The sequence below is a fragment of the Balaenoptera musculus genome, chromosome 17 (genome assembly GCF_009873245.2).
Source record: "Balaenoptera musculus isolate JJ_BM4_2016_0621 chromosome 17, mBalMus1.pri.v3, whole genome shotgun sequence".
Taxonomy (NCBI): Eukaryota; Metazoa; Chordata; class Mammalia; order Artiodactyla; family Balaenopteridae; genus Balaenoptera; species Balaenoptera musculus.
The window spans coordinates 68,166,152-68,194,130 of NC_045801.1; the positions used below are offsets into that span (position 1 = coordinate 68,166,152).

At 37.4% G+C, this 27,979-nt stretch overlaps 2 protein-coding genes across 3 annotated transcripts in view; one reads left to right on the forward strand and one right to left on the reverse strand.

The window, feature by feature from the left end:
* Positions 1–1,609, reverse strand: part of CSPP1 (centrosome and spindle pole associated protein 1) — a 121,089-nt gene extending 119,480 nt beyond the window's left edge. Inside the window, exon 1 of the mRNA XM_036830410.1 lies at positions 1,471–1,609. Coding sequence (XP_036686305.1) covers positions 1,471–1,505 — 35 coding nt within the window. The 5' untranslated portion in view covers positions 1,506–1,609. The remainder of the gene's footprint in view (positions 1–1,470) is intronic.
* Positions 1,413–17,766, forward strand: COPS5 (COP9 signalosome subunit 5). 2 transcript variants are annotated; one of them, XM_036830415.1, is made up of 8 exons: positions 1,413–1,894; positions 4,162–4,396; positions 5,366–5,494; positions 6,168–6,233; positions 6,770–6,855; positions 11,568–11,679; positions 15,694–15,842; positions 17,527–17,766. In XM_036830415.1, the coding sequence occupies exons 1-8, from the start codon at positions 1,752–1,754 to the stop codon at positions 17,609–17,611; spliced, it is 1,005 nt and encodes a 334-aa protein (XP_036686310.1). In that variant the 5' UTR covers positions 1,413–1,751; the 3' UTR covers positions 17,612–17,766. The 2 variants fall into 2 exon arrangements, with proteins under 2 accessions (XP_036686310.1, XP_036686311.1); XM_036830416.1 differs by having other exon boundaries at positions 1,629–1,902.
* Positions 17,767–27,979: the final 10,213 nt, after the last annotated feature.

Below are 27,979 nucleotides of genomic sequence, written 5' to 3' on the forward strand. Positions count from 1 at the left end.
TCCAACTTTATTTGCTTTAACAGTTCCTTCTCCAATTTGAGGAGTGGGAATAAGAAACTCAGTCCCTTTCCTTCCAAGATCTCCAACATGCGGTCCTTATTCTGATCAATTCTTGGGAGCATTTTCTGCATATTGACCTTGCTTTGTTGGAAAAGCTCTGTTAACCATTCTCAATCTTGTAAGTTAGCTAATTGCTGAAGACAAAGTAAGAAGAGAGGAAAAATACTTTGTATGAGGGTTTGAAAGACAAATTATCTTCAAATGGACGTTAATGTCAAAAACCTCAGGCGGGAGTTGTGGACTCCAGAATTCTAATGTTTTTGTCTTAACTAAATGTCACACACCTTTCTAGGAGTAGAGGATACAACTCAGAGCGGAGTGCCCTGCACTCTGAAGCTTACAGTGAAAAAAAAACTTCCAAGTAAACAAATACATTATTTCAATGCAATGTAACAGTTACAGAAGCACCTACCGACATTTAGAGACACCGTGGAAGGAAGATTACTGGAGAGAGAAGTAAGTCAAGAAAGACTGCATGGCAGATATCGCTGAGCTGTGTTTTTAAATATTAATATGAGCTCCCAGTCAGAAAAGTAAGGGGAGAGCACTTCAGGCAATGCTGACCACTTATGCAAAGTTTCAGGGTAACTAAAGAAAGATGAAGCTGGAGAGGTGAACTGTGATGCTTTTGTTCCTCTTTTTTCCCAGCCAAAACATTACTGAACATCCAGGGTAGGTGTTACGTATAAAACAAGGAATAAGAGACCTGGTTCCTGTGATTTTGAGCTTGTAATCTAGTGTGGAGTGGGGGAAAGCAGGAGAGGAAGAATACCAAAAAGCAGCAAATAAATGAAACAGTTAAACACTGTATTAACTCTTGGATGACAACAAATAGTCCCCGTAGACTAATCCGGCCTCGGGGACAGAAGTGGTTCCAGAGCACTGCAGAATATTAAACTGTAAACTATTGTAAGAACTGGGTACCGGACACTTTCAGTACACCAACAGCTCGCATAGATGTTACTTTTTACAAAAGCGCCAACCGACATGACCGCAGCGATCCACCAGTTTCCACAGCCCCCTCGGAACGCTAGACAACGCTCCCCTAGAGAAGTCTAGGGCCCGGCCAGCACGCGCCCGCAGGATTTTACTCATGTGCAGTGATTCACGTGTTATTCTCTCAAAACCAGCATTCAGAACCACTTACATGTCAGTTTTTCCACAGACATCCTTTATTTTTTCTAAGTCTTTCAACAAACTTATTTCGTTTGAAGTACATACACCCACACAAAAAGGCTTCTCTCCCCGATCCCAGCTTAAAGATCCACCCATTTTTAACATGGCGGAAGCCGAGCCTGCGCAGTCCGAACGAATTCCAGTTTCTGGCATAACGTTACATGCCCTTCTTCCGGTGCGGAAGGCTATACCATTCCCTGCGTAATCACCGTTTTTGTCCTAATTCATACGTACAATTTTCCAAGATCATGCGTTCTCATTTCAGCCATAAGAAGATTCCTCTGTCTCTACTATTGCGTAACTGCTGTTTATACCGTCGCGTTCTCGAAGGACCCCCGCCATTCCCGAGTGGTCCGTACCAACTTCACCTCCGGTGCTAGGTGTCATGGCGGCCTCGAGAGTCTAGTGCGGGTTTGCACCTGTGCTGGGGCGGGTCCGGAGCCCACAACCGGAAACCCAGCGAGGTAAAGTTGCGTCTGGATTGTGGAGGCAACAGCTTCTCCGATTCCTCGGCGATGGCGGCTTCCGGGAGTGGTATGGCCCAGAAAACGTGGGAATTAGCCAACAACATGCAGGAAGCCCAGAGTATCGATGAAATCTACAAATACGACAAGAAACAGCAGCAAGAAATTCTGGCGGCGAAGCCCTGGACTAAGGAGTGAGGAGGTCCCTGGCGAAACGCAGGGGAGGGCGGGGTGGCGGGAGTTTAAGAGACCCAGGAGGAGTGGGAGTTGGAGGGGATAGAGAGCTTGTCTTTTCATGTGCAGGGAGGAGAAAGAGTAAGCGTCTGAGAAATTTTGCTTTACCTTTTTATCCCCGCAAGTAGAGCCTAAGACCCTCCACTGGGGCTTGCTTGATTCCCCTGTCTCTTTAACCCGTTTGCCTTGGGAGAATGGAAGAGGAAAACGACAAGCGGTGATTTGGGCTTTCACTTCTCAACACCCGTATTGTCACAATATGCTCCACACTCTGCCTTGAACCCTGTGTCGATATACACTTTGTTGGGATCTTCCGCTGATCTCAGGCTGGAGACTGCAGCTATCTTCAGAAACTGAGTCAGCCCAAGGGTCCATCTTTTAGCCTATAATCTTTTAGATCTCTAATTGTTTTTTGATTGCTGGTAATTATTTCAGAAACACAAGGAGGCTCTGGTCAGTCTCCCAAAATGTTACTCCACCAGTTCACATAAGCTAGAAATTATATCAAAAGACCTTAAGATTCTTCGCCCCTTAGCAAAACTCGTGTGTCCCTGGGAGTGATGACAGGTAGAGGATTCTTTACCCACAGCATTTATCCTTTCCTGAGAGCAGATATTGTTAGGGAGAGAGTAAAAGGAGCACAGTCTCTCTAATGGATAGACAGGAAAGCAGTGGTCAACAACAAAAACCATATTTCATCTGTCTCAGTTTTTTACAAGGCAAGCTTTAACTGTCAGTATTCGGATTCAGCAACGTTTACTGAGTACTTACTATGGGCTGAGCATTGAGCTATGAATTTCCATGTCATTAAATCTTCATGACAACCCAGTACTGTATTTTTATTCCTTTTTTGCATATATGAAAACAAGCAAATATAGTAAATAACTTATTTCATGATTACACTGAGGCAGCGAACTCTTAAGTGAGCAAGTCAGACCGAAGATCAAATCTCACAACTGTCACTAATTAGTTGATTGACCCTACAAAATTTACTTATCTTCATTTTTTTAATCTGTAAAACAGAAATAAGACCTACCTGTTAATTATGTCATTAAGATTAGATGAGGTCATGTATAAAAAAAAGTCTAGAATGTATGTAATAGAAGCACAATAACTGTCTTTTTTTCCCCAGTAGATAGAGGAGCGAAGATTTTAATTCATATCTTGACTCCCAAGACCAGGTCTCCATATTTTTCAGTTGTGATTGAGATCTGTGGGCAGACATCTTAAAAAGGCTTCTCAAAGACACTGACCACTCTTTACAGACTGGTTAGTTTGCCTGGTTGTCTGCTATTTCTATAGCAGGCTGTGCACTTAGGTTGATATAGCCTGTTAAATATTTGGAACCTATCAGCTTGCCTCACTGTGTGATTGTATCTCTAGTTATATTCATCCTAGCTGTTTTGAGCTGCATCAGTGAGACTGAAATGTAATTTTATTCAACAGTAGTTTGGTCACATCCACAGATGACAAACTGAAATAGCGATCATAGTAGAATTAAAGATATTAAGGCTACGTTTTGCATTTTGAGGCTAATACCACAGAGAGAAGCCGCAACCCTCAATACACTGTTCTTTGAGAGTACTGTAAAAGATCGGTTAATAATGCTAATAACAGCTCGCACTTACTTAAAAAGTTTTAGTATGTGTCAGGCACTAAGATAAGCACTTTATTATATACATTATTTCATTTACTCCATTTCCTCCTAACAATAGCTCTATGAAAACAGGCACAGATGTTAAGTGGTTGTCTCAAGGTCACAGCTCAGACATGGCAGTGCAAGGATGCAAACCTAGGCAGATGGATGTCAGAGCCCACATTCTTAACTGTTAGGCCAGAAGGTTAGGCCCAAGAGTAATGAAGCACAGCCATCTAACCAGATTCAGAAACCGAGATTTGGTGATTCCAAAAGTAATGGAGAAAAAGTCTATTGAACTGGTCATGTAATTCCCTCCTTTCTACTTGAATAGCATATTTAAAAACTATTTCATACTTTTCCCTTCCCCCCGTGGGAAGTATTTTGCAGGATTATGACATGTTTATCATTTCCATCCCCCTTCCAGAACTCTGTCCTTTTCTACTTCCTTTTTCTTTCCCACATTCTACACTCTTTCTCCCCATTCCATCAATATAAATTCCTTCAATACTTATTTGTTAATCTCCACAAAAACTTGTCTTGAAATTGTACTTATATAAAAGTTAATTACACCATGCCTTTGTTTTGTAGTCACCATTACTTTAAGTACTGCAAAATCTCAGCATTGGCTCTACTGAAAATGGTGATGCATGCCCGATCAGGAGGCAACTTGGAAGTGATGGGCTTGATGCTGGGAAAGGTGGATGGTGAAACCATGATCATTATGGACAGTTTTGCTTTGCCTGTAGAGGGCACTGAAACCCGAGTAAATGCTCAGGCTGCTGCATATGAGTACATGGCCGCATACATAGAAAATGCCAAACAGGTAAAAATGCTGTTCCTTAAAATTTGGTAACTGCAAGAGTCTCACAGTTACTTTTGAGTTTCTAAATTTAAAACTATTCTCTCTACATTAAAGTTTATATTTTAAGTTACTACATTAAAGTTTATATTTTAAGTTATTCTCAACTATATATAATGTATATGAGATTAGCATGGATTTTTTAAAATAAATTTTTACTCAGGAGAGTAGATCTTAAAAATTCTCATCACAAGAAAAAATAATTTGTAACCGCGTGCGGTGATGGATGTTAACTACACTTATTGTGGTGATCATTTCACAGTATGTACGTATCTCAAATCATTATGTTGTACATCTGAACTAATATGTGTCGATTATATCTCAACTTAAAAATTTTTCTTAAATTCTCACATTCATTATGTGTGTGTGTGTTTAAAACCAAAAATTTGGAAACAACCTAAATGTACCTGGATATCAAGCTGATTAAATAAACTATGGTATATCCATACAATGAACTGCTAGCCAGCCTTTAAACAAAATAAAAACTAGTTATCTATCTATTTATTTATATGAAACAAACCCCAGAATGTTTTGTTGAGTGAAAAAGCAAAGTGTAGAACGCTGTAGGTGGTATGCCATTGTGTGTGTTCTTATTAATCTACATAAATGCAAAGACTATATATTCTATATGCAAAGAATAGCTCTGGAAGACAGGTGTGTAAGCAGCTGCCTACAGTGGTAACATCTGGGCTGAGAAACTGGTTGAGGGGAAGGAGGTGGTAAGGAGACTGAATAACCTTATTGTATCTTATTAATTTTGTGCCTTGGGCATGTATTATCTAAAATATATATTTTTTTAAATTTAAAAGCAGCATATGCTTTAACTATTCTGCATACTATTATTTTACTGTAAGACTATGTAAACAGACAAATCACAGGTGTCTCTAAGATTAAACAGGAACTTCAAGCTCTTTTGCCTTGTTCATTTGTTAGGTCGGCCGCCTTGAAAATGCAATTGGCTGGTATCATAGCCACCCTGGCTATGGCTGCTGGCTTTCTGGGATTGATGTTAGTACTCAGATGCTCAATCAGCAGTTCCAGGAACCATTTGTAGCCGTGGTAGTAAGTATTTTTACAACCAGTTTTAATTAATTTTCATGAAGATTTACTAAAGCAAGTATACAGAGAAGCAAAAACAGTGTGGTAAAGAGCAAGGCTCTGGTGTCAGTCTGCCTAAGCTTGAATCTGAATTCCACCTCTTTGTAGCTGGAACTTTGAACAAGTTACTTAACCTCTCTGCATCTCTTCCCCCACTCTGTAAGATGATGGGTGTACATAGCATCTATGTCTCAGTTCCCTGCACATAGTAGGCATTCAGTCAATGTTGACTGAATTGATTAAATCAGGAATTGCTAGAGCAGCTCTTGCACGGCTCAGTGTTGTAGATGCAATCCAGGTTACTATGAGGAAGGTAGAAATTGTTCATCTATTAAAGAAAAAAAAAAAAACTTGAAAAAGAGATGAGAAAGTCTTCAATTAATACTCTTAAATAGTATAATAACTAGATCCAATCTCTAAATTAACGATGAGATTTCTATACTTAACCATTCTGGTGAACTTCTGTGGTTTTTCAATTTGGTTATTTTTTTCCCTATTATATGATTATTTTTAATTACATGTGTGTGTGCATATAGTGTTACATGTACATGTGTATCTCTAGGCTTATAATGTTTAAACAAATAGAAGTATATAGTGATTTTATAATCAGCAGATATTAAATATATCTTTCTTGTAGATTGACCCAACAAGGACAATATCTGCAGGGAAAGTGAATCTTGGAGCCTTTAGGACATACCCAAAGGTAATTTTAAAAATTATAAGTCCCTATAGTTTTTTAAATTTTAAATATTTGATTTATTTTTAAAGATGTGTTATGGTTAGTATCTCATTTTGTCCTAAAATAATTTAACAATATTTACAAAATAGAAGTCCAACTACCACAAATTGCCCTTAGCAAAAGACAATACACTTGTGCTGCATATTGTTAATTTTATTAGAAAAGCAGTCTTCATTTGTTAATAAGTATTTGTATGTCCATGGCATTCTGACGGGTACTAGAGAAACAAGTTAAATCCATCTACTTCCTTCCATGCAATCTGAAATAGATATGAGCAAAAGTATGTATCACCTGAGGACAAGGAAAATGAATCTATAAGCCAAATGCAGCCTTCAGCCACCAAATGGGGTTGAGGGAGGTTATAAGCAACATACTTAATGTTTTGGGGAGTATTTGGCTCCCCAAAATTAATGTTTCTATAAATAGAAAGCTGCATAGAAAACATGTTTTTCCTCTGTTTTGTTTTGTTTAAATCTTCTATTTTCTTCATTTTTGTTTAGGGCTACAAGCCTCCTGATGAAGGACCTTCTGAGTACCAGACTATCCCACTTAATAAAATAGAAGACTTTGGTGTACACTGCAAACAGTAAGTAATTTAAAAATGTATCTGATGCCAAAATCATCATAAGAAACCTTAGAGATCATCCAGACCAAGCCCCTAATTTTATAGATAAGAAAAAAAGTTCAGATGAAATGCATTTCATAACCTTTTAAAATAATAGTAAGAATATACAAATTTAGGATGATGTTTGAATTTTTATTAATAATTGTTTTAATCTAACATGTTATTTACCTTTCACACATACATAAACACTTTATCAGTGTACCAGATACTTGGCCCGTTAATGAATTTAACAGTTGAGAGAAGTTGTATTCAGGGCCAGCCTGATACTAGCATTTCTGCAGCCTTCAGTGTACCCAGTTTCCACTTAGCAAAAATTCTCCCCAAACAGTTTCACTCCCAAAGTTAAAGAAGCCATACTAAAAACTACTTAATTGTATATTCCTTTAAAATAGTGAATTTTATGGTATGTGAATTATTGAATACATCTCAGTTTTTTAAACTGCTAAACCAATGAAGACAGTTATCTCCACCTTCTAAATGTATCTTACCACCTCTCTTATTATCACCTTGACCCAAGCCACAGCCATCTGGAGCTTAAATCAAAGCACCAGCCTTCTAGGTGGTCTTCCTGCTTCTGACCTTTACCCCACCCCTTAAAGGTCTTTTGTCAGCCAGACAGATTCTGTTAAAATGTGAGTTAGATCATGTTCCTCCTTCTCAGAATAACTTCCTGTCTCACTAAGAATAAGAGCTATAGTGCTTACCATGGACCACACAACCCTATGTAGTCTGGCCCCTACCATCTCTCTGAGCTCATTTCCTGTCACTGAGCCTTTGCTCTCTCCATTCCAGCCATAGTGGCCTCATTATGGTTTATCAGATGTACTAGGCAGGCTCTAGCCTCAGGGCCTTTGCACTTGCTAATCCCTCTGCCTGGAACATTCTTCCTTATTTCCATGTGACTCACTATTTCAATCAACCAGTGTCTGTTTAAGGGTCACCTTAACAGAGAATGTTCATTGATCACCCTATTTAAATTAGCACCTTCTTGTCACTCGGTGTTACCTTTCCCTGCTTTATTTTTCTTCTTAGCACTTGTCACCACCTTAAACGTTTTTGTTTCGTTGTTACTGACTTCATTAGAATGTGAACTTCATGAGAGTAGAATCAATTCACTGCTGAATCCTAACATTTAAAATAGAACATGGCACATAGAAGGGTGGGCACACCCCCCCAAAAAAAAAGAAAAATGTTGCCTAAATGATTACTAGTGTCCCTTTCTCCATACCTCCCATCCCACTTCAAGGAATACCTTAACTACCCATGTGCTACGACTGCTTATTTTTGTGTTTAGAAATTCTTAGAAAATTACAGAATTTCTAAAATTTAATTTTTAAATATATCTGGTTTTCAGTCATCCCTGACATACTTCTGGAAAAAAAGATTCTATTTTATTTTTCAATTAGAGGTTTGGAATTAAATCACTTAATTTGCTCTACTGAAAAGAACTTAAACCATTCCTGTTTGAGAGAATTGCTCCTAAGCATGGAAACACCTTTGCCATGATACTTTCATTTTCAGAGTTAACAATTTTTTTCATTTATATTGAGTTGTGGTATCAAAAGCTTATACCTTTAATACCTGCTCTACTTCTTTCACCACCAGCAGCAGCTTTTGAAACAAAAAAAGACTGAGGCAGTCTGTGCTTTCTGTATCCAAACAAAGCTGCATTTCCTGTTTTTCTGAAATATGAGCCTATCAAAGAGGAGTTTCTGCATTCTAGCTACCTGCACTGCTAGAGCCTCGAATTTTGAACCTGGAATTACTAGGATATTCAAAGATACTCTCTTACTTAGGATCAGTTCCTAAATAAAGAGTAAACTTTTTCATAGGGCAAATAAGTTGCTTAATTTATTTTTATTTCAAATCGTTAATGAAATATAGTGCCAAGTTGAAAGAGCAGGGGTTTTGTGCAGGCTCGTTATACATCCATTTCCTAAATTATTTGACAATGAGCTATTATTTGTAGTTTATATTGATCTTTTTTTTTCTTTTCTACCTTAAATTCTAGATCATAATCCAAAGTTTGTTTTAAACATGGAATCTAATATAGATACTAAATATATTTAACTTTGAAGAGGCTTAGTAAAAATAGGACACAGTGTTTTTTAAATTAGCTTGTATGTTATCAGTGTTATACAGGCACATAGTTTAAAGAGTCAAATGGTTCTATGAAATTTATTATAAAATAAACAATCTTGTACCATTCCCCTTTCACATCTCCCAGAGGCAGTCACTTAAACTATTATAGTTATTCCGTTTAAGTATTTACCCCCGTATCTTCAAACAGCATGCTGATAGTGCTACTTCTTGATTTTCAGTTCTAGGCAGTACCTATCATTGACTTCCCATACAGAAGATGAGGATTTAGCTCCACGAATAATTTTGAATATTCTCCTTATTTTCAACTCTACTACTGAGATTTGCAGCTAATCACTACATAGTAGACCAAAAAATTTCATTGCATCAACCTACGGAATTAAAACAGTAATAACATTAAGGTGGTCCATATATTTTAAAACATAAAAGTCTGTTCTAGACCCTCAAGTTTGAGTTATTTTCCATCCTTTATAAATCTAAATATCTGTTGCTGTGCTCATCCTCTCATGTCTTTTTCCCTAAAGTATCAGAGGTACAACCCCTCCTTTCTAAAGCTGACCTTTCCACTTGAGCCCCTGCCTCCTCTCCCCATACCTAACCCCCTCAACTCCCAGGGCCTCACTTCTTAAACAATGTCTTAAATGTCTACACTCTGGATATAACAATTAAGACCGTGAGGTTTTGATAATAGACATAACTTACTATATCCTTTTGCTGCTACTTTCTAACTCTGTGGCTTTGAACAAGGTCTTTACTCTCTAGAGTTGTTTCTTTGTCTGTAGAATGGGAATAATAAATCCTTCCTTGTATGGTCGTAGGAAAGATTAAATGAGAATGTATGTAAAGCACCAGGACATAATAAGTGCTCAAGAAATACACTATTCCACTTCCACATTTCACTATAGCTGTGTCCTTTTCATATACACATATGCATGGATATCTTAATCTTGAACAAGCCTTTACTTAGAATTATCTTTAAATTCTTACTCTTTTTTTATTTCTTCACTCCTGAATTGAATGAACAAGAATTTTTTGTTGTATCCATGTGTCCTTATCTTTTACACCACCAACCTGAGTGCGAGCCTTTATCTCCTCACATCTGCCACGCTGCAGTGGCATCCTTTGTGGTATCCCTGCCTCCAGTTTGTCTCCTCTAGCACATCTTACCACAGCCAGCTTTCTAAACCACCTCTTTGGCTGTATCACTGATCTGCTCAAACACCTTCTGTGAGTCCCAAGTACCTAGAAGATCATTTCTTAGCCTTTTATGTAATGTCCTCTGCCAGCTAGACCCCAACATAGCTTTCTAGGTTTCCCTTCACATAATTCTTCTGCTCCTGCTAAACTGTCCAGGCAAACTGATTAACTTATTATTCCCTTCATGACTTTCCTTTTTGTGAGTCAGTGCTCTCTGCCTAATGCTACCTCCTTGTTCTCAACATATCCACACTATAGACTCATGTAAGGGTTACTCTAAATTCTGCCTTTTCCCTGGGGCTTCTCAGGCAGTTCTGTCTATACTAAGAGTACTCATTATCTCTAACATTCAATTGGCAGGTGATTAATTTTTTTAAAAATTTTTATTTATTTATTTACTTATTTATGGCTGTGTTGGGTCTTAGTTTCTGTGCGAGGGCCCTCTCTAGCTGTGGCAAGCGGGGGCCACTCTTCATCGCAGTGCGCGTGCCTCTCACTATTGAGGCCTCTCTTGTGGCGGAGCACAGGCTCCAGACGCGCAGGCTCAGCAATTGTGGCTCACGGGCCCAGCCGCTCCGCGGCATGTGGGATCCTCCCAGACCAGAGCTCGAACCCATGTGCCCTGCACCGGCAGGCGGATTCTCAACCACTGCGCCACCAGGGAAGCCCCTGAGATATTTAAATATTTATTACTTTTTAAAAATATATATGTTTCAGACATTTAACCAAATTTTCCTTGCTATCCCTGATTATAAATTAGGCACCTTTGGAAGCAGCAGTAATTCTTTTATGTGGTTTAAGGACCTACCTTAAAGTTTGCTTTTCCAAAAAGCAGTAGGTCCTTATTAGGGGATTAAAAAGGGAGGAATGGGGAGTCCACATGACATTTTCAGGGGTTTTTCGTTTGTTTCTGTTTTTTAATTTTTATTGGAGTATAGTTGATTTACAATGTTGTGTTAGTTTCAGGTGTACAGCAAAGTGAATCAGTTATATATTTTTGATATTTTTAAAAGCCTAACAAAAGTTATAGTTGACCCTAGAGAGGTAGTTCATTAAGTTTGTGTGCTATTGGCTGGAATTTATGAACTCAATGGGATAAACATATGTCATTCAGAAGTTTTGATTAGTTCTTGATAATTTCTTGGGAATTTCTGGGCTCTACAGAGGGGAGAAATATAACAACAATGTTTAGTTAACAGATTTGAAACCATACCCCTGAAGAGTAAGGAAACCGTGTTTACCTGTTATTCTATTAGACTAAAAATTAAAATATGACTATTTGGATATAAAATGTAATTCACTTAAATTTGACCATAACCTTTATATGATGTGGTTGAATTTTTTTTACTCACTAGATTTGTGCTTTTGTTTCATAGATATTATGCCTTAGAAGTCTCATATTTCAAATCCTCTTTGGATCGCAAATTGCTTGAGCTTTTGTGGAATAAATACTGGGTGAATACGCTGAGTTCCTCTAGCTTGCTTACTGTAAGTACTATACTTGCAAGGGATGTGTTTAAATTTTTTATCAATCTACATAAGTTGTTTAATATCTGAAACTCTTTTTCATGGAAAGGCTATATCTGACTTGGCCAAGATATTAGGCCTGGGGGCAGATTCTGTATGACCAGAGGTGGACTGGGATACTAGGCCAAGCCAAGACCTGTGTCGTGTACCACTAAGACCAAGCCTAATATATATACAAATACAGTGGCCAGATGAGGGTGAGGTCTCCCCCTGCCTTAAACAGACTTACAGAGAGAAAAATACAAATACTGTTTTTTGTTGTGTGTCTCAGGTAGGACTCTGGTTACAAGTGACAGGAGACCCAACCAAGCTGGCTTAAACAAGAAAGAGAATCATGTAAACTGCAAAGTCCAGGAGTAGGGCTTACTTCAGGCACAGCCTAAATTTGCATTCAGACAATATTATGAGGTCTCGGTCTTCCTCTCTCAGCTTTGATTTCAAGTCAGTTGGCTTCAGTTTCAGACTTCATGTGAAACCAAGATGGCAGCATTAGCTTAGATCTCCCAGCCTCTCAGTTTCACATTGAAAAGAAAAGACCAAGATACACACACATCCCCGCATATTCCCAGGCAAACCTCATTGTGTCTGGAGTTTTGTAGGTCACATGCCCATCCTTAAACCTGCTCTGGGTGAAGGGCATGAACACTATGAGTTCATGGGCCAGGGAAAGTGCTTTACTGCTGGGCTGGGGTAGAAGAAACTCTCAGGAGCATGTGGACTAAGAATGTCCTCAGAAGGAGATCAGAATATCACTACCTTAAAGCAGCAGATGCTAAGCAGAAAAAAAAAAAAAAAAGTCGTGAATATATCATTAAAATCTAACATTTAGAAGAATATTTGTTTAACAAACTTCTATCTAGAGCTTAGTAAGGAACAGTTTTGTTTTTGGTTTTGTTTTTTTAAGAGTATTAGTATGTATGTATGTATGTATGTATGTATGTATGTATTTATTTATTTATTTATGGCTGCGTTGGGGATCTTCGTTTCTGTGCTAGGGCTTTCTCTAGTTGTGGCAAGCGGCAGCCACTCTTCATCGCGGTGCGCGGGCCTCTCACTGTCGCGGCCTCTCTTGTTGCGGAGCACAGGCTCCAGACACACAGGCTCAGTAATTGTGGCTCACGGGCCCAGTTGCTCCGCGGCATGTGGGATCCTCCCAGACCAGGGCTCGAACCCATGTCCCCTGCATTGGCAGGCACACTCTCAGCCACTGCGCCACCAAGGAAGCCCCTGTTTTGGTTTTTTTTACCTTTTTTTTTTTTTTAAGTAAGCTACTTCATATAGCACAGTATAACATAGTGGTTAGAACCACAAAATTTGGAATAAAATAAACTCAGTTCAGAAACAACTCTGCCACTTTACTAGCTGTGTGTGACCTTCACAACATTATTTTATGTGACTAAGCTTTTCTAATCTAATGATAATAGTACCCACATTGTTAAGTACACTGAGATTATATGAAATATTTTATATGTAAAGTAATTAGCAAAGTACTAGGCATATAGTAAAGCCTCAGTAAATTATTGTTTGTTTGATTCATTGTATTCATGGGAAAAGACCTCATTTGAGCATATTTACTATGGTTTTAAATATAATTCTGACAAGCTTTCTGTTATTTCTTATCCTCAACGTTCAGAAATAGCAAATTAGAAGGAAAGAGAGTGATCATAATAGCAAACAGTTATTAAATGCTTCCTATTTACCAGGCATAGCTAAATGCCCCATGTGTGGTGTTTCCTTAGAGGCAAGTATACTAATAGCAGCCAGAAGTGACACATGATGGCAAGGGGAGGAAACAGTAAGACTGGAGCTGTCTGAACCTTTGTATAAAAGCATACAGCTCTGGGCTTCTCTGGTGGCACAGTGGTTAAGAATCCGCCTGCCGGGGCTTCCCTGGTGGCGCAGTGGTTGAGAATCTGCCTGCTAATGCAGGGGACACGGGTTCGAGCCCTGGTCTGGGAAGATCCCACATGCCACGGAGCAGCTGGGCCCGTGAGCCACAACTACTGAGCCTGCGCGTCTGGAGCCTGTGCCCCGCAACGGGAGGGGCCGCGATAGTGAGAGGCCCGCGCACCGCGATGAAGAGCGGTCCCCGCACCGCGATGAAGAGTGGCCCCCACTTGCCGCAACTAGAGAAAGCCCTCGCACGAACCGAAGACCCAGCACAGCCAAAAATAAATAAATAAATAAAAGGACCTTTTTAAAAAAAAAAAAAAAAAAAAAGAATCCGCCTGCCAATGCAGGGGACACGGGTTGGAGCCCTGGTCCAGGAAGATCCCACATGCCACGGGGCAACTAAGCCCGTGCGCCACAACTGCTGAGCCTGCGTGCCACAACTACTGAACCCCGCACACCTAGAGCCCGTGCTCCGCAACAACAGAAGCCACTGCAATGAGAAGCCCACGCACCGCAACGAAGAGTAGCCCCCGCTCGCTGCAACTAGAGAAAGCGCACAGGCAGCAACAAAGACCCAATGCAGCCAAAAATAAATAAATAAAATAAATAAATTTATTAAAAAAAAAAAAAGTATACAATCCTGTTTACTCAGCCTGTGGCTGTCCCTGTATTCCAGTACTGCATATATTGAGGACATTAATAATCAAGAAAAGGTTAAATTATATTTCCTCCTTTTTTGTAGTTTTATACCTAGTACATTGCATTACTAAGCATTCTAAGAAAAAAAATATAAATATATGTTATGTTCATTTCTTTCCCCAGCTAAAGCATGTAATCTAAAAGCTACAAGAAAAAAAATATTTTCTGATTTATATTATTTTTCTGTGTGTTTGAAATGTAATTGATTTATTTTTTCATTTTAATAGTATAACTCTTTCTGCCATCCTACATTTTTATGGCTTGAGCTAAATCTTCCAAACGTGATGTGGAAGTGTTTTCTCCAAATCTGTGGGGGAGAATGTATTGGTGACCTAAACCATGTAGATCCAGAAAAGTGAATATAATTGCATCTTTTTAAAAATATCATAAGTTTGTAAAATCATTGGAAAGCTGGTAGCATTTTAAAGGGCTCTTTGTAGTAACTATGATGACAGCAAATAATGTTTTTAAATGTCTTGTGATTGAACTGTATTTCCTATACACTATTTTACAGACTGAGCAAATAGAATAAAATAAAGTTATTCCAGTAAAATGTTTTTAAAAAATATTACAGTTAAGTGTACATATATAATTATTAATTTTTTTGTTTTTAAAATGTATGAAATATTAACAGCATATATAATATTTCAGCTTACCAAATGTGGGTATCCCTGTGAGTATACAGCAATACTCTAAAATATAACTATGGCTATAGCTAGGTGGAGGGATTGTAGGTATTTCCTTTTTTTTAATTTATACTGCTCTACATTTTCCACATTTTCTGTATAACTATTAATTTTATAATCAGAAAAGCTAAAACAAATGTAATTTTTAAAATATTGTCATAAATACTAATTCTGGAAGTTCAACATGAAAAAGTAACAAAATTAGCTAACAATTATTAAGGCTTTTACCAGGTGTCATCAACAGTCCTACGAGCTTTATATACATCACTTCACATAGCTTTAAGGTAGAAATTATCACCTTCCTCCCCCATTTTCACAAGAAGACTTGAAGGCACAGAAAAGTAAAGGAGTTCTCCCAAGGCCTCCCAGCTAATCTGCAGCAGGGCCAGAACCTGGACTCAGATCTGTGTACTTCAAAGCCTCTCATAATAACAAATATTAGATTTAAGCAGTCGAAAAGAACAATTTCCAAATTTAATCTTGAAATTATAAAAGGTGATAAACCCTACGCTTGAACTGCTTGAGCTTTGGAATCAGTTTTTGCAAGTATAATTTGACTTCTTCCTTCACTGACTATCCACTTAGATTTCATAGTGGAATTATTTGTAAATGAAATGTTCTATATAGAAGAAAATTTACATACTTTTTTAATGATAGACTAGTATCATATATTGACACAATATCATTTTCCCCACAGAATGCAGACTATACCACCGGTCAGGTCTTTGATTTGTCTGAAAAATTAGAACAGTCAGAAGCCCAGCTGGGACGAGGGAGTTTCATGTTGGGTCTAGAAACACATGACCGAAAGTCAGAAGACAAACTTGCCAAAGCTACACGAGACAGGTAAGTTAAGCAAATCTATTCCTACCCCTAACTTTTTTTCTTTCAAGATTTGCAAATAACAGGATTCAAATTCCGTACAGTTAAACTTATAACTTACAGTGGTACCTGAATATTAACTTATTTGGACCTTTAAGAGTTGTCAAATGCAGGTTTTGACTTTGAAAATTTAGGAGACAGTAGGTACATTAAAGACTTTTAAGAGTCTAGGTAATGTTATGAAAAACTCGCAGTCACCTTTTCCAGGTTCAGCTATAAAGTGTAAGAAAGAAAACCAATCCATTGCTGGATCTTTAAACAAAAACAAAACCTTGCAAAAGGATGTCCTCAGCTATTCTAACCTAATCATCATCTTGAAGGATTAAATTAGGATTTAAGTTTATCAAATTTCAAATTTTTATAAAGTTTTAAACCCCTAAATATCAGAGGAGTGATTGTATCTCTCTTATTTTTCTGAAATAATCCTTTATACAGTAATTTATTATCCCAAATTTCACTACAAGAATTTGTTAGGAACAAAGTTGGGATATGTTCTCTGATAACTTACGAAATAATTATGTGGTCCTTCAGATGTATACAGGATTGGGAAGACTACTAAATAACATTTACTTTCACAAAAATTTGAATTTTAATGTGATAATTAGGGGTAAGAGAGGAAAGGAAGACTATGTTGACGTCTATATAAACCAATACCTTGGTATCCATTTTAAGAAAAACTGGACTAGTTGATAGGAAAGAAAAGAGAAGGGAGCATGCAAAGTGTATTAGGAGTAGAAGCCATCTTGGGTCAGAATGATCGCATTCCCTTCTTCTCCGTGGGTTTTTAAAAGGTATAGCGGTAGTAGCCTGGATAAAAATTACATTTTTCTTTGGCATTAGGTCTTACTTGTGATACTTGCTCTGAGTATGTCATTTTGCTCATCTGTCTTTACATATGTCTGATTTTTTAGTGTCTAATTTTATCTGCATTTACATCTCGATTTCTTATGAAGCAAAAATTTCACTATGGGAATGTAGTTACATAAGAAGAAAAGTAGGAAGGAGAAAAGTAGTAGTACAAAAGTAGAAAATTTTCCTTCTGGGGGTAACTTTACAAGAATTGCATCTCTTCTGAATTTTGGTGGGTTTTTATCGTGTTTTTTTTGTTTCTGTTTTTTTATCAGTTTTAAAATCTAAGTCCTTCACCCACTAACCTAACTTTGGCTTTGAATTGTTTGAAGGATGTTTGTGATTATTTCAGGAAAAAAAGCATAAGATTCATTAAAATCATTTTTAAAAATTATTCTAAGTAATGAACAACAAGGAATAGCAGATTTTAATGTAACATTGGAATCTATAATTCTGAATCATAAATAACTTCGGTCACCTTCTAGAACAGAACTTTTCCCAAACCTTCTGACAAATAACAAAATTAACTGTTATGAATTATATCAAATTTTACATTGTCATTCTCCTGGAAAGGTGTTAGTAAGTAGTGAAATGATCAAAAGACATGCAGAAGGCTAAAAATCACTGTAGTATACTATAAAGAGTAAACTATAAATTGGTATAGTATATTTTGCGGAGTATGAATAGGACCAAAAATCATTATTTGGGTGCAAGGATGGAAATGGGGGAGGGGGGATTTGCATGTTTGAAATAGTTCTCAGTTCTCGTGACATTATGTGATGTGTTTTTTTCTTTCCAGCTGTAAAACTACCATAGAAGCTATCCATGGATTGATGTCTCAGGTTATTAAGGATAAGCTGTTTAATCAAATTAACATCTCTTAAAAAGTCACTAAGTAGTACTTTTGCCTGAAAGCCAGTATGAGAAAAATACTCAAGTAACACTTTGAAACCAGTTACCAAAAATCTGATTAGAGGAATAAGGTGCTCTGAAGTATCCTAAGTATTAACATCCTATAATAAAATTCTTTAAAATAAAATTGTTCTTTCATTGTTTTGTGGGAGGGTTACATTATTTTCTAGTATCTTTTAATGTTCTTAAATATGAGGGAAAGAAATATTGTTAGAACCTTTCTGTTTTTTAAAGTCTTGCCTATCTAAATTAGTCAAAAGATTGCAGCATTTCACTGCCATATTATCAGAGCCACTTTTCAATTTGCCTAAACCTTCTTTTGATGATAGTCCGTTGTTAGTAAAAATACAATTTAATGTAACATTTTTATGTTCCTGTGAAACACTGTCACACCATAAATTATTTTCCTGAAAATCAAATAACTTAAATTTGAGACAGAGCCTAGCACAGGTATCTAGTCATTCAAATATTCACCAAGTGCCTTTACTGTACCAGGCCCGGTTTTACTCTCTGGAGATATTCTGAACAAGGTAGACCTGGCCACTGTCCTCACAGAACTTCCAGAGGAGGCTAAGTTAACAAGAACCTAAGTATACTGCTGTGAAGGGAGAAATAAAGTGTGCTGGGGAACTCTCAGGAGGAACACTTACCCCAGAGAGGAGTTACCCCGGTAGGCTTCCTGAAGCAAGTGACCTGACGTTAAGCTGAAATTTGAAAGATAGGAGGACTAGCCAGAAAAAGCGTTAAGAGAAGCTATTATTTTTATAAGCAAAGAGTACAGCGATATGTGGAAGGCCTGAGGCGGAGAGCAAGAACCTAGAACCTTCAAGAACTGAGATTCATTTAGATCTAAGAGTGTCGAGTAGTACGTGGGGAATGACAAGAGATGACTTTATTCAGTAAGATGAGCACAGATTCTGCAGGGGCCTTTTGGACTTTATCCTAACAGCAATAGGGAGTTAAAAGAGTTTTAAACAACAGAAATGTACTAGACTGATATTTCTAAGAGCACTCTGTTAAGAAAGCTGTGGTCGAGGGCTGGATGAGATCAGATGAGATGCTTTGTGGAAATAAAGACTGAGAAGAGGGCCCAAGACATGGCAAACATCAAATTTAAAATGGTCAGAGGAAGAGGAGACCACAAGAGGTGACTTCACATGTGGCCCAGAGGTCAAGGAAAACAAAGTCTAAAAGTTTTTGATTAGATTTAGCAAAGAGGTGGTCTTTGGTAAGATGAGGAAGCCAGTTAACATTAGTATCCAAATACTTTCTCAGATAGTTGATGATATAGTAGCATTTTTGGTCTCATTTTATATCCCTTTAAATAAAAGCAGGCATCCCAATTTCAGATGGCTCAACCTCACCTCCATTTTTAGGCCCTTTTAAAAAAAAATCATGACTGCCTCCAGTGAGCAACTAAAAGCTGTGTTTACTGCCATAGCCTTCAGTGACACCAGCTCATACCGAGCCATTCAATTAGGAACAATAACAAACTCATTGAGGTTTCTCTGACAGACATGATTGAAGGATTGAAGTTTTGACCTGAAGGAGTGAGTCATTGAAGTTACCATGAGAACATACTGGCAGTTTTCATTCCAAGACTTGACTGTTATCCACATTTAATTTGACATTGGTGATCTAATCAATTAAGATATCTTGGTGTGATAGAAAAATGCCTATGCTAACAACAGGGAATTGCCAGAAAAAGAAAACTTGTCAGTCCTAACTTCACTGGACTCAGTATTTCGGTTATGATGCCTTGGTTGCAAGTAATGACAAAAACAAACAAACAAAAACAATTGCTTAAACAAAGAGAATTTGTTGGTTCACCTAACTTCAGAGTCCAAACTCTTATTTGGCTTAGGCATAGTTGGATTAGGCTTCCAGTAATGGTTCTCACAGCTCTGCCCTCCACAGGTTGACCTAAACCTCAAGCGGGATTCCTCCATATTGGCTGCACACCACACCATCCAGTCACGGGGAAAGAGCTGCTTATGGTTTTCAAAGGAAGGTTCTGACTTCACTCTGATTGGTCTAACTTGGGTCATGAGCCCACTCCTGGGATTATATATATATATAGTGACTGGTTTAGACCAATTAAGGGTAACTCCTGGAGCTGGGAGTGGGGTCAGTAACACCCAAAATTCATGACTACTACACACTAAGGCTAAAGGCGTACTACAGAGCAACCAACAACGTCCCCTCTGCTTAACAGTCCAGCCCACGCAAAAACAGCCCCACAAAAGAGTATTTGCATTCTATTGTAAATGCAGTTACTTTATTAAAAGCAAGAACCTTTATAAATATTTTTAAAGTATATCTTTAAGTTTTAATGTATTGTCATGATCACTTTTGGTATAAGTGCTCCAATTCATAATACTGAGATTTTAGGAAATCAAGGGTCAATTTGCAGCCATCATCATTCAGAAACTAACTCATGAATTGGCATTGCTTTTTCCTGCAAAGTGTTATCTTACAGCCTTGAGCTATTCAGGAGCTGAAAAGGCCATTTTCTAAGTGCAGTCTGGTTTTTGTTCAGCTTCAAATTTTTTCAGAGATAATTTCTCAAGCTCTATGGTGATAATATACAGGAAATGTCAATCATCATCAAAAACTTAATCCCAATGTCCAAGTAATAAAACTGGAGCCAGAAGCACAGGCTGGAGCAGAGATGGAGAGAGAAGTCAGTGGATATGGGTTCGGGATTGGGACCAGATAAGGGTACAGCGAGATCCCAGAATCAAGGATGTTCCAACTTTTCCAGATTGTTTTAATATCTCAAGGTCCCAGTTCCAAACAATTCAACAACATTAACTTCTATATATATTGTTGAGAATTTACGCATTTAGTATCATTTTTAGGTTATACTGTCCCGTTACGTAAGTATGTCATTCACACATTTTATTTATTGATTAACAATAAGACACCACGCAAGTTGTTATTTTGAAATCAGTAGTACTGCCAAGAACAAAGAGCCAACAGGGGCAGAGAAACCATTTGTGCTCCATTGTTTCTGAATTTGGAAAATCAGCTCTGAGACCAAACATCACGTGCTCCATTTGAGGGATCAAGTCTGAAGATTGTTGTCACAAATTAGTATGACTACCTGGTATTCAGGATTTTGAAAAATCACTGCATTGCATAATAGAATAATAAACTGCCCTATAGTGCAGCCACTTGAAAATAAACACAGAAGAGCAGGAACATAAGTAACTTTACAATGAATCAGAGGAACTGTTTGGGAGTTGGAATGCTACATACTGCAGAGGTTCAGAGTTTCCAAAAACTGTTCTGTGAGTGATGAGGTACAGATGCATAAGTCATGCATGCAGAGAAGAGTTCTTTTATATTGCTAAGTCTGCATTGTATCCACATGTAGCTGACTGAAATGAACTGAACACAGACTGTTGAGTTTCCAAGGTTTCTTTCTAAATTTCTGGATTGTTTTAACTATAAACGCCAAAGATACATACATGGGTGAGCAATGTGTTTTTTTGTTTTTTGAAGATATAAAAATATACTACATGGAATGATGGCTCTTGGTTTTGCTCATCCACATGATATAAAATAAGTAAAAGTTGATTATGTTCAAATTACGATGGGGTAATTATTTCATTCACTGTTTAATAATTGATGTGTCTATGTCACTGCATTTGAAAATTAAAAATCTAATTTTGTGTTCTCTCATTCTGGTCAATTTTCAATACAAGTTTTAGCAGCAAATAAATTTACCTTCGTAGGGCCAAGTGCTAGTTTAAGGACTGCAAGTAATTTGTTCTGAGGTAATCAGTCTGTAAGTTTCTAAAAATTTCTAAACCTTTTATCCAAATAGTACTGGAAGAAATACCATTTATCTTTATAAGTAAAAAGTTGTGATCTACTTATTTTAGAAAATTAGTTACACGAAACTCAGGTCAACTGTAACCAGATTGGCATATTTAAACTTTTGATCTCAGAAATCAGAATATTACAAAAATAAAATACGGAACTCTGTCATTTCAGGTCAAATTTGGGAGGAAACAGCTAAAATCATAGCTTGATAACTAACACCAATGATTAATTGCTTTTTCAACATGTGGATTATCTTGGTGCCAAAAATTATGGAACAATTGCCTAACAAATTGTAGAGTCCCTGATGTCAGTACTCATATTTTCTTTGGATTATACTAAGCAATTATGCTAAACTTTCTAATGACTGAGTAAAATGGTATTGTGCCTTGGGGCACATTTTGATGAACTACAGTTGTACTTTTCATAACCTAAGAGGCATATGCATAAAGAAATATATTGTCAAGAACAGAGCTTTGTGACCTTTATGTTAAGTTATAGAGGGTTATAAATATCTATCATATAACTATTAATTTGCTTACCATTACAAAGCATAACAAACTACTTACCTTCCTGAAAATTTAGTTTCTATAAGCTCATCTGCAAATAAATATTTTATTTAAATGATTCATTTTTGTTCCTAGAATTTTCGACTTTATACTCCATGCTCAATTTATTATTTGAATAAACTTCAATTTACTCTTTGCATTATTGATGACACTAAATAAGTCCTTTAAAACGTGTATGGGGTTTCCCTGGTGGCGCAGTGGTTAAGAGTCTGCCTGCCAATGCAGGGGACACGGGTTCGGGCCCTGGTCTGGGAGGATCCCACATGCCGCGGAGCAACTAGGCCCGTGAGCCACAACTACTGAGCCTGCGCGTCTGGAGCCTGTGCTCCGCAACAGGAGAGGCCGCGGTAGTGAGAGGCCCGCGCACCGCGATGAAGAGTGGCCCCCGCTTGCCGCAACTAGAGAAAGTCCTCGCACAGAAACGAAGACCCAACACAGCCATAACTAAATAAATAAATAAAAATTAAACTTTAAAAAAAAAAAAAGTGTATGTATTTAGCTTTAATCTTTTACTTCAACTCATATGTAATCCTTCTATCATTCCTTGCATGTGTTTCTAGTATACTTGAAGATTAAGATTAAGATTATTAAGATTCTGGGCTTAAATAAAGTAACAAAAATTAGACTAAATAAAAAACTAATTTATGATCTTATGTATGAGGGCATACCGTGTTGAATAATTACAGTCATCTGAAAAGTTCTATACCTTCAGAGAAGTTAACTTGATATGCCACTGATGTGAGAATTATACACAAATACCACTTTCTAGGGGAGATTATTTTTAAACTTTCTAACTGGTCTTAATATTCAAGGTAAAACACTACATTACTTAAAACTAAGGAACTGTGGCCTGTTGTAATGGTAATTTATTTAGGCAGACATCAACATAATGGACTTCTAGTTATCCCAAGATCTAAAAATAGTTTATTAACAAGTGCTTTACCCTACTGTGGAAAACAGTATGGAGATTTCTCAAAAAGCTAAAAACAGAACTACCAGGACTTCCCCAGTGGTCCAGTGGTAAAGAGCCTGCCTCCCAATACAGGGGACACGGGTTCGATCCCTGGTCGGGGAGCTAGGATCCCACATGCTGCGGGGCAACTAAGCCCGCACACCACAACTTCTGAGCTTGCGCGCCTCAACGAGAGAGCCCGCATGCTGCAAACTACAGGGCCCACATGCCCTGGAGCCCTCACGCCACAACTACAGAGAGAAAACCCACATGCCACAACAAAGAGCCCACATGCCTCAACAAAGACCTCACGTGCCACAACTAAGACCCAACACAGCCAAAAAAAATAATAAAAATAAATATTTTTTTAAAAAGATATAACTGAAATGTATTTTTTTAAAAAAAAAAACAGGGCTTCCCTGGTGGCACATTGGTTAAGAATCTGCCTGCCAATGCAGGGGACATGGGTTTGAGCTCTGGTCCGGGAAGACCCCACATGCCGCGGAGCAACTAAGCCCGTGCACCACAACTACTGAGCCTGCGCTCTAGAGCCCGCGAGCCACAACTACTGAGCCCACGAGCCACAACTACTGAAGCCCACGCACCTAGAGCCCGTGCTCCGCAACAAGAGAAGCCACCGCAATGAGAAGCCCGCGCACAGCAACGAAGACCCAACGCAGCCAAAAATAAATAAATAAATTTTTAAAAAATAAAAAATAAACAGAACTACTATATAACCCAGCAATTCCACTCCTGTGTACATATCTGAAAAAAACAAAAACACTAACTGCACCCCAATGTTCATAGTGGCATTATTTACAATTGCCAATATGTAATTGGCAATACAATATGGAAGTGACCTATGTATCAATCAACAGGTGAATGGATAAAGAAGATGTGGTGTGTGTATGTGTACATTTAGATATATACATACATACACACACAATGAAATTAAAACCAATGAAATTAAAACAATTAAAACCAATGAAATTTTGCCATTTGCAACAACATGGATGGACTTGGAGGGTGTTATGCTAAGAGAAATAAGTCAGATAGAGAAAGACAAATACTGTGTGATATCACTTGTATGTGGAATCTAAAAAATACAACAGACTAGTGAATAAAACAAAAAGCAGACTCACAGATATAGAGAACAAACTAGTGGTTACCAGTGGGGAGAGGGAAGGGGGAAGGGGTAATGAAGGATAGGGGATTAAGAGGTACAAACTATTATGTATAAAATAAGCTACATGATATATTATACAACACAGGGAATATAGCTAATATTTTATAATAACTGTAAATGGAATATAACCTTTAAAAATTGTTATATTGTATACCTGTAACTTATATAATACTGTACATCAACTGTAACTCAATTTAAAAAGTGTTTTACCTATTTCAGTAAAGAGCAAAACTGAAACAAAAGCTCTATTAAATTTGAGATTTGGGAGCACAAGTAGAAATTATATTTTCTAATATAATATTTTCTGGTGGCTCCCACTACCAGATTTCTAAGAACATCTTTGATAATACTATATTCATCACATTAATATCACACTAGAAGAACATTACATTAATAAAAGAAGAGAACATTACATTTCAACCAAGACTTTGAATTTCAACTTATAATAATAAGTGGCCACTGTTCTTTCCTTCAAACTCTAAATATAATATAGTTTTTCTCACTAACAAAAGAAAAAATTGCCTTCTGCCTTTTGCCCTAAATGCTGCTATAAACCAAAATCCAAATTTATCACTGTGGCCTAAAGGCTGATCTATTTCCTGCTTTCCTCTCCTTCTGTTCTCCCTGTCCACACTGCTCGAGCCACAGTGTCCTGGGGCCCTTATGCTCATCCAGCTCTTTCCCAGCTCCGAGCCCTCACACTGGCTGCTTCCCAGGCCTGGAACACTTCCTCACAGGCTCTCAAAGGCCTGGCTCTTTAAGCTGCTCATTCTTCAAGTCTCAGCTCAAATTCTGCTTCCAGAGAGGCCTAGCCTGTCTCTCTCATCTAAAGAAAACATCTCTCTCCTTCCCTCCTTCTTCCTCACTTCTATACCCCAGTTATACAGTCATTTTATCCTATTTATTTCCTTCACAGAACGTACCACAACCTGAAATCATCTTGACCATTGAATTGTTTACTTTTTCACTATCTGTCTCCTCTTCCTGGATGGTAAGTGCCACAGGGATGGGGACTTGATCAGAATACCTTCGGCATCATCAGCACCTTGAACAGTGGCACGTGGTAAGCAGTTGGTAAATATCTGTTCAATGAAGAAATAAATGCAATGGACATTTCAATTTGCTTTAAAGAAACATTAACAATATGTGTTTTTAGGATAACAAAATTAAATGTTTATGCCTTTTTATGGGAAGCTGACTTGTTTCACCCTAAGATTACGATAAAATGAAAATCTTTTCCCAAACTTCTTAACAGATTTAAAACAAGAGTGAAAAAAGTTTTTTTTTTTAATTTTTCAATCAAGGATCACAACCGCAGAAATATGCAAATGGCTATACACAGTAGTAAAAAAAACACCAGCCATTTTCAAAAACAAGCATGAAAGAATGGAACTCTTTTCAAACAAGCTAACCAAAAAAGCAGACAGGAGCCAAGAAAATAAAGCAGTTAAATACAAATATACAAGATGTTTTCACTGATTTTAACAAATTGTTTTGAAAAACACAAGACTGTAGTGTATTACATAGCTGAGTTTCACTCTTAGCTTCAATCCATCACCAACTAATTAAACTTTTGCTGAACTTATTATTGGCCTGATAAACTTAAGCAGTGTCTTGGATCTCTATTAGAAGACAGAGGTTCCCCACCCTTGTTTCAAAAGACAATTTTTTTTTAAATCCCTAAAACATAAGTAATGATCTGTTCCTGAAACCTAATCTAAACTTTTTCCAAAATTATAAGTCCCTTTCTTGCAAATGCTTCCGGAAAGACTCAAACTAAAGTGTTAGGCTCTACTGACAATAGATTTTTCAGGAATCTTCATTCCTGAATAAAACATAATAAAATATTACTTCAATTAGAATATCTGTGGCAATGTTTACAAAAATACTTTTCAGAAAACAATTTTACTCTAAAATATATTTAGGCATAAATGTTACTTTCAGGTAATTAAACTGATTTTCAGCCTAGATCCTTTAATTTACAGTCACATCCAATAGAACTTTAAAAATACAACTTGAGAAAATTTTGTGTACTAAAATAGAACTTTTAAAAAATTAATAGAACTTGTCCAAGTCCTTTCATGTCCATTCTTAGGTACTGATGGGAACATGGAGAGAACGCTGGATTTGACAGTCGCTTCTGAGATTAAGTGGACTTGATGTGACCCAACGTGGGGGCACTAGTATACGAGAGAGTACTCAGGCTCTACTCTGAGTAGCAGGGTGGACTGTGGGCAAGACAGGAACTAGAGGAGGCAGATCACATTTGTGCAAGATAGAAACGAGTTCAGTTCTTGACAGGTGCAGGGTTTTTTGCCTCTAGGACATTCATACTCAGGTGGAATGAATGTCCAGCAGCTGGTTGCATGCATAGGTCTGGAACTCATGAGAAATACCTTGGATTGTTTTATACAGAACCTATATAATCATCATTTACATTTATAGAATACGTTATGTAATAAATGACATAAATTGTTTAAGTAATCATTTAATTACTAAGTTAAGTTTTAAAGAAATTAGTTATTATTGGTGCCCATATTGTGTACATCAAGCCATTAAAAATCCATGAAGCTCTCAATTTAACGATCATGACCAGGTTACAGAAATGAAGAGTAATCAAGCCTTGGATGGAAACTGCCTCATTCATGAACAAAAAGGCTTCCTTTGTAGACTCTACAACTTACAGCTTCTATAAATGGATACTTATTTTAAAATCTTTTGTTCCAGCTAAGCTACAACCTCCTATCATCACTTTCATTTCTCTCCTCTGAGCTTCCCCTCAGAAGGTCCTATGAAAATGGGGATCATGTCCCAAATTTCTAAGTAAAATTTCCCTCCTTAAAAAAATTTTTCCATTGTCCCCTGTATTAGTTAGTTATTATTGCATTAAAAATTACCCCAAAACTTAGTGGCTTCAAATAACACACATTTATTATTTCACAGATTTTATGGGTCAGGAATTTGAGTTCTCTGCTTTAGGGTCCCTCATGAGGCTGTAATAAAGGTGTGGAATAGGTCTCATCTGAAAGCTCAACTGGGGAAGGACTGACTTCCAAGCTTAAACAGTAGTTGTTGACATTTAGTTTCTCATTGGACTGAGAGTCTCAGTTCCTTACTAGCTGTTGGCTAGAGACCATCCTCAGTTCCTTGCCACATGGAGCTCTACTAAGTGACAGCTTGCTCTATCAAAGAGTGCATGCCAAAAAATGCAATAGAGAGAGTTTGCTAGCAAGACAGAATCTTTTGTAATCAAATCGCAGAAATGGTATCTCATCAACTTTGCCTTATTCTATTGCTTAGAACAAGTCACTATGTCTATTCCACACTGAAGGGGAGGGGTTCACACAAGGGCATGCATCCCAGGAGGTGAAATCATTGACACCATGTTGGAAGTCTGCCTACCATACTTACTAATATTTACCAGTCTACAAGGTCAAAATAAAAAGAGGAGCTAACTCCAATAAATGATCATATTTCTGTATGGAGTTATGTGATGATATACACATCTGGGCCCTTTAATTTGTTGGTTTTTCAATGAAAGAAATCATTAAAGTGTTTTCTGTGTAGTATGTACTCTAGAAGGTCAGGAAACATACTAATTGACAAAGATACATAGAACAATATTCTAAGTAAAAAATGTGTTTCTGTCTAAAGTTACTTGGAAACTCTATTGGCGGCTTCAGAAAAAGTGCTCTTTAGCATATTCTTCCAAGAGTGTCTTTTAAAATTATTCTCAAGACCTCACATTTTTTTTTTAACAAATACAATTTTCTCAACATCTGTCAAAGTGTAAATCTTAGAGTAT

Coding starts and splice junctions, on each gene's coding strand:
- COPS5 (XM_036830415.1), top strand. CDS start 1,752: ATGGCGGCTTCCGGGAGTGGTATGGCCCAGAAAACGTGGGAATTAGCC. Junction 1,895..4,161: donor GCGAAGCCCTGGACTAAGGA/GTGAGGAGGTCC, acceptor TTTGTTTTGTAG/TCACCATTACTTTAAGTACT. Junction 11,680..15,693: donor GTTCCTCTAGCTTGCTTACT/GTAAGTACTATA, acceptor TTTTCCCCACAG/AATGCAGACTATACCACCGG.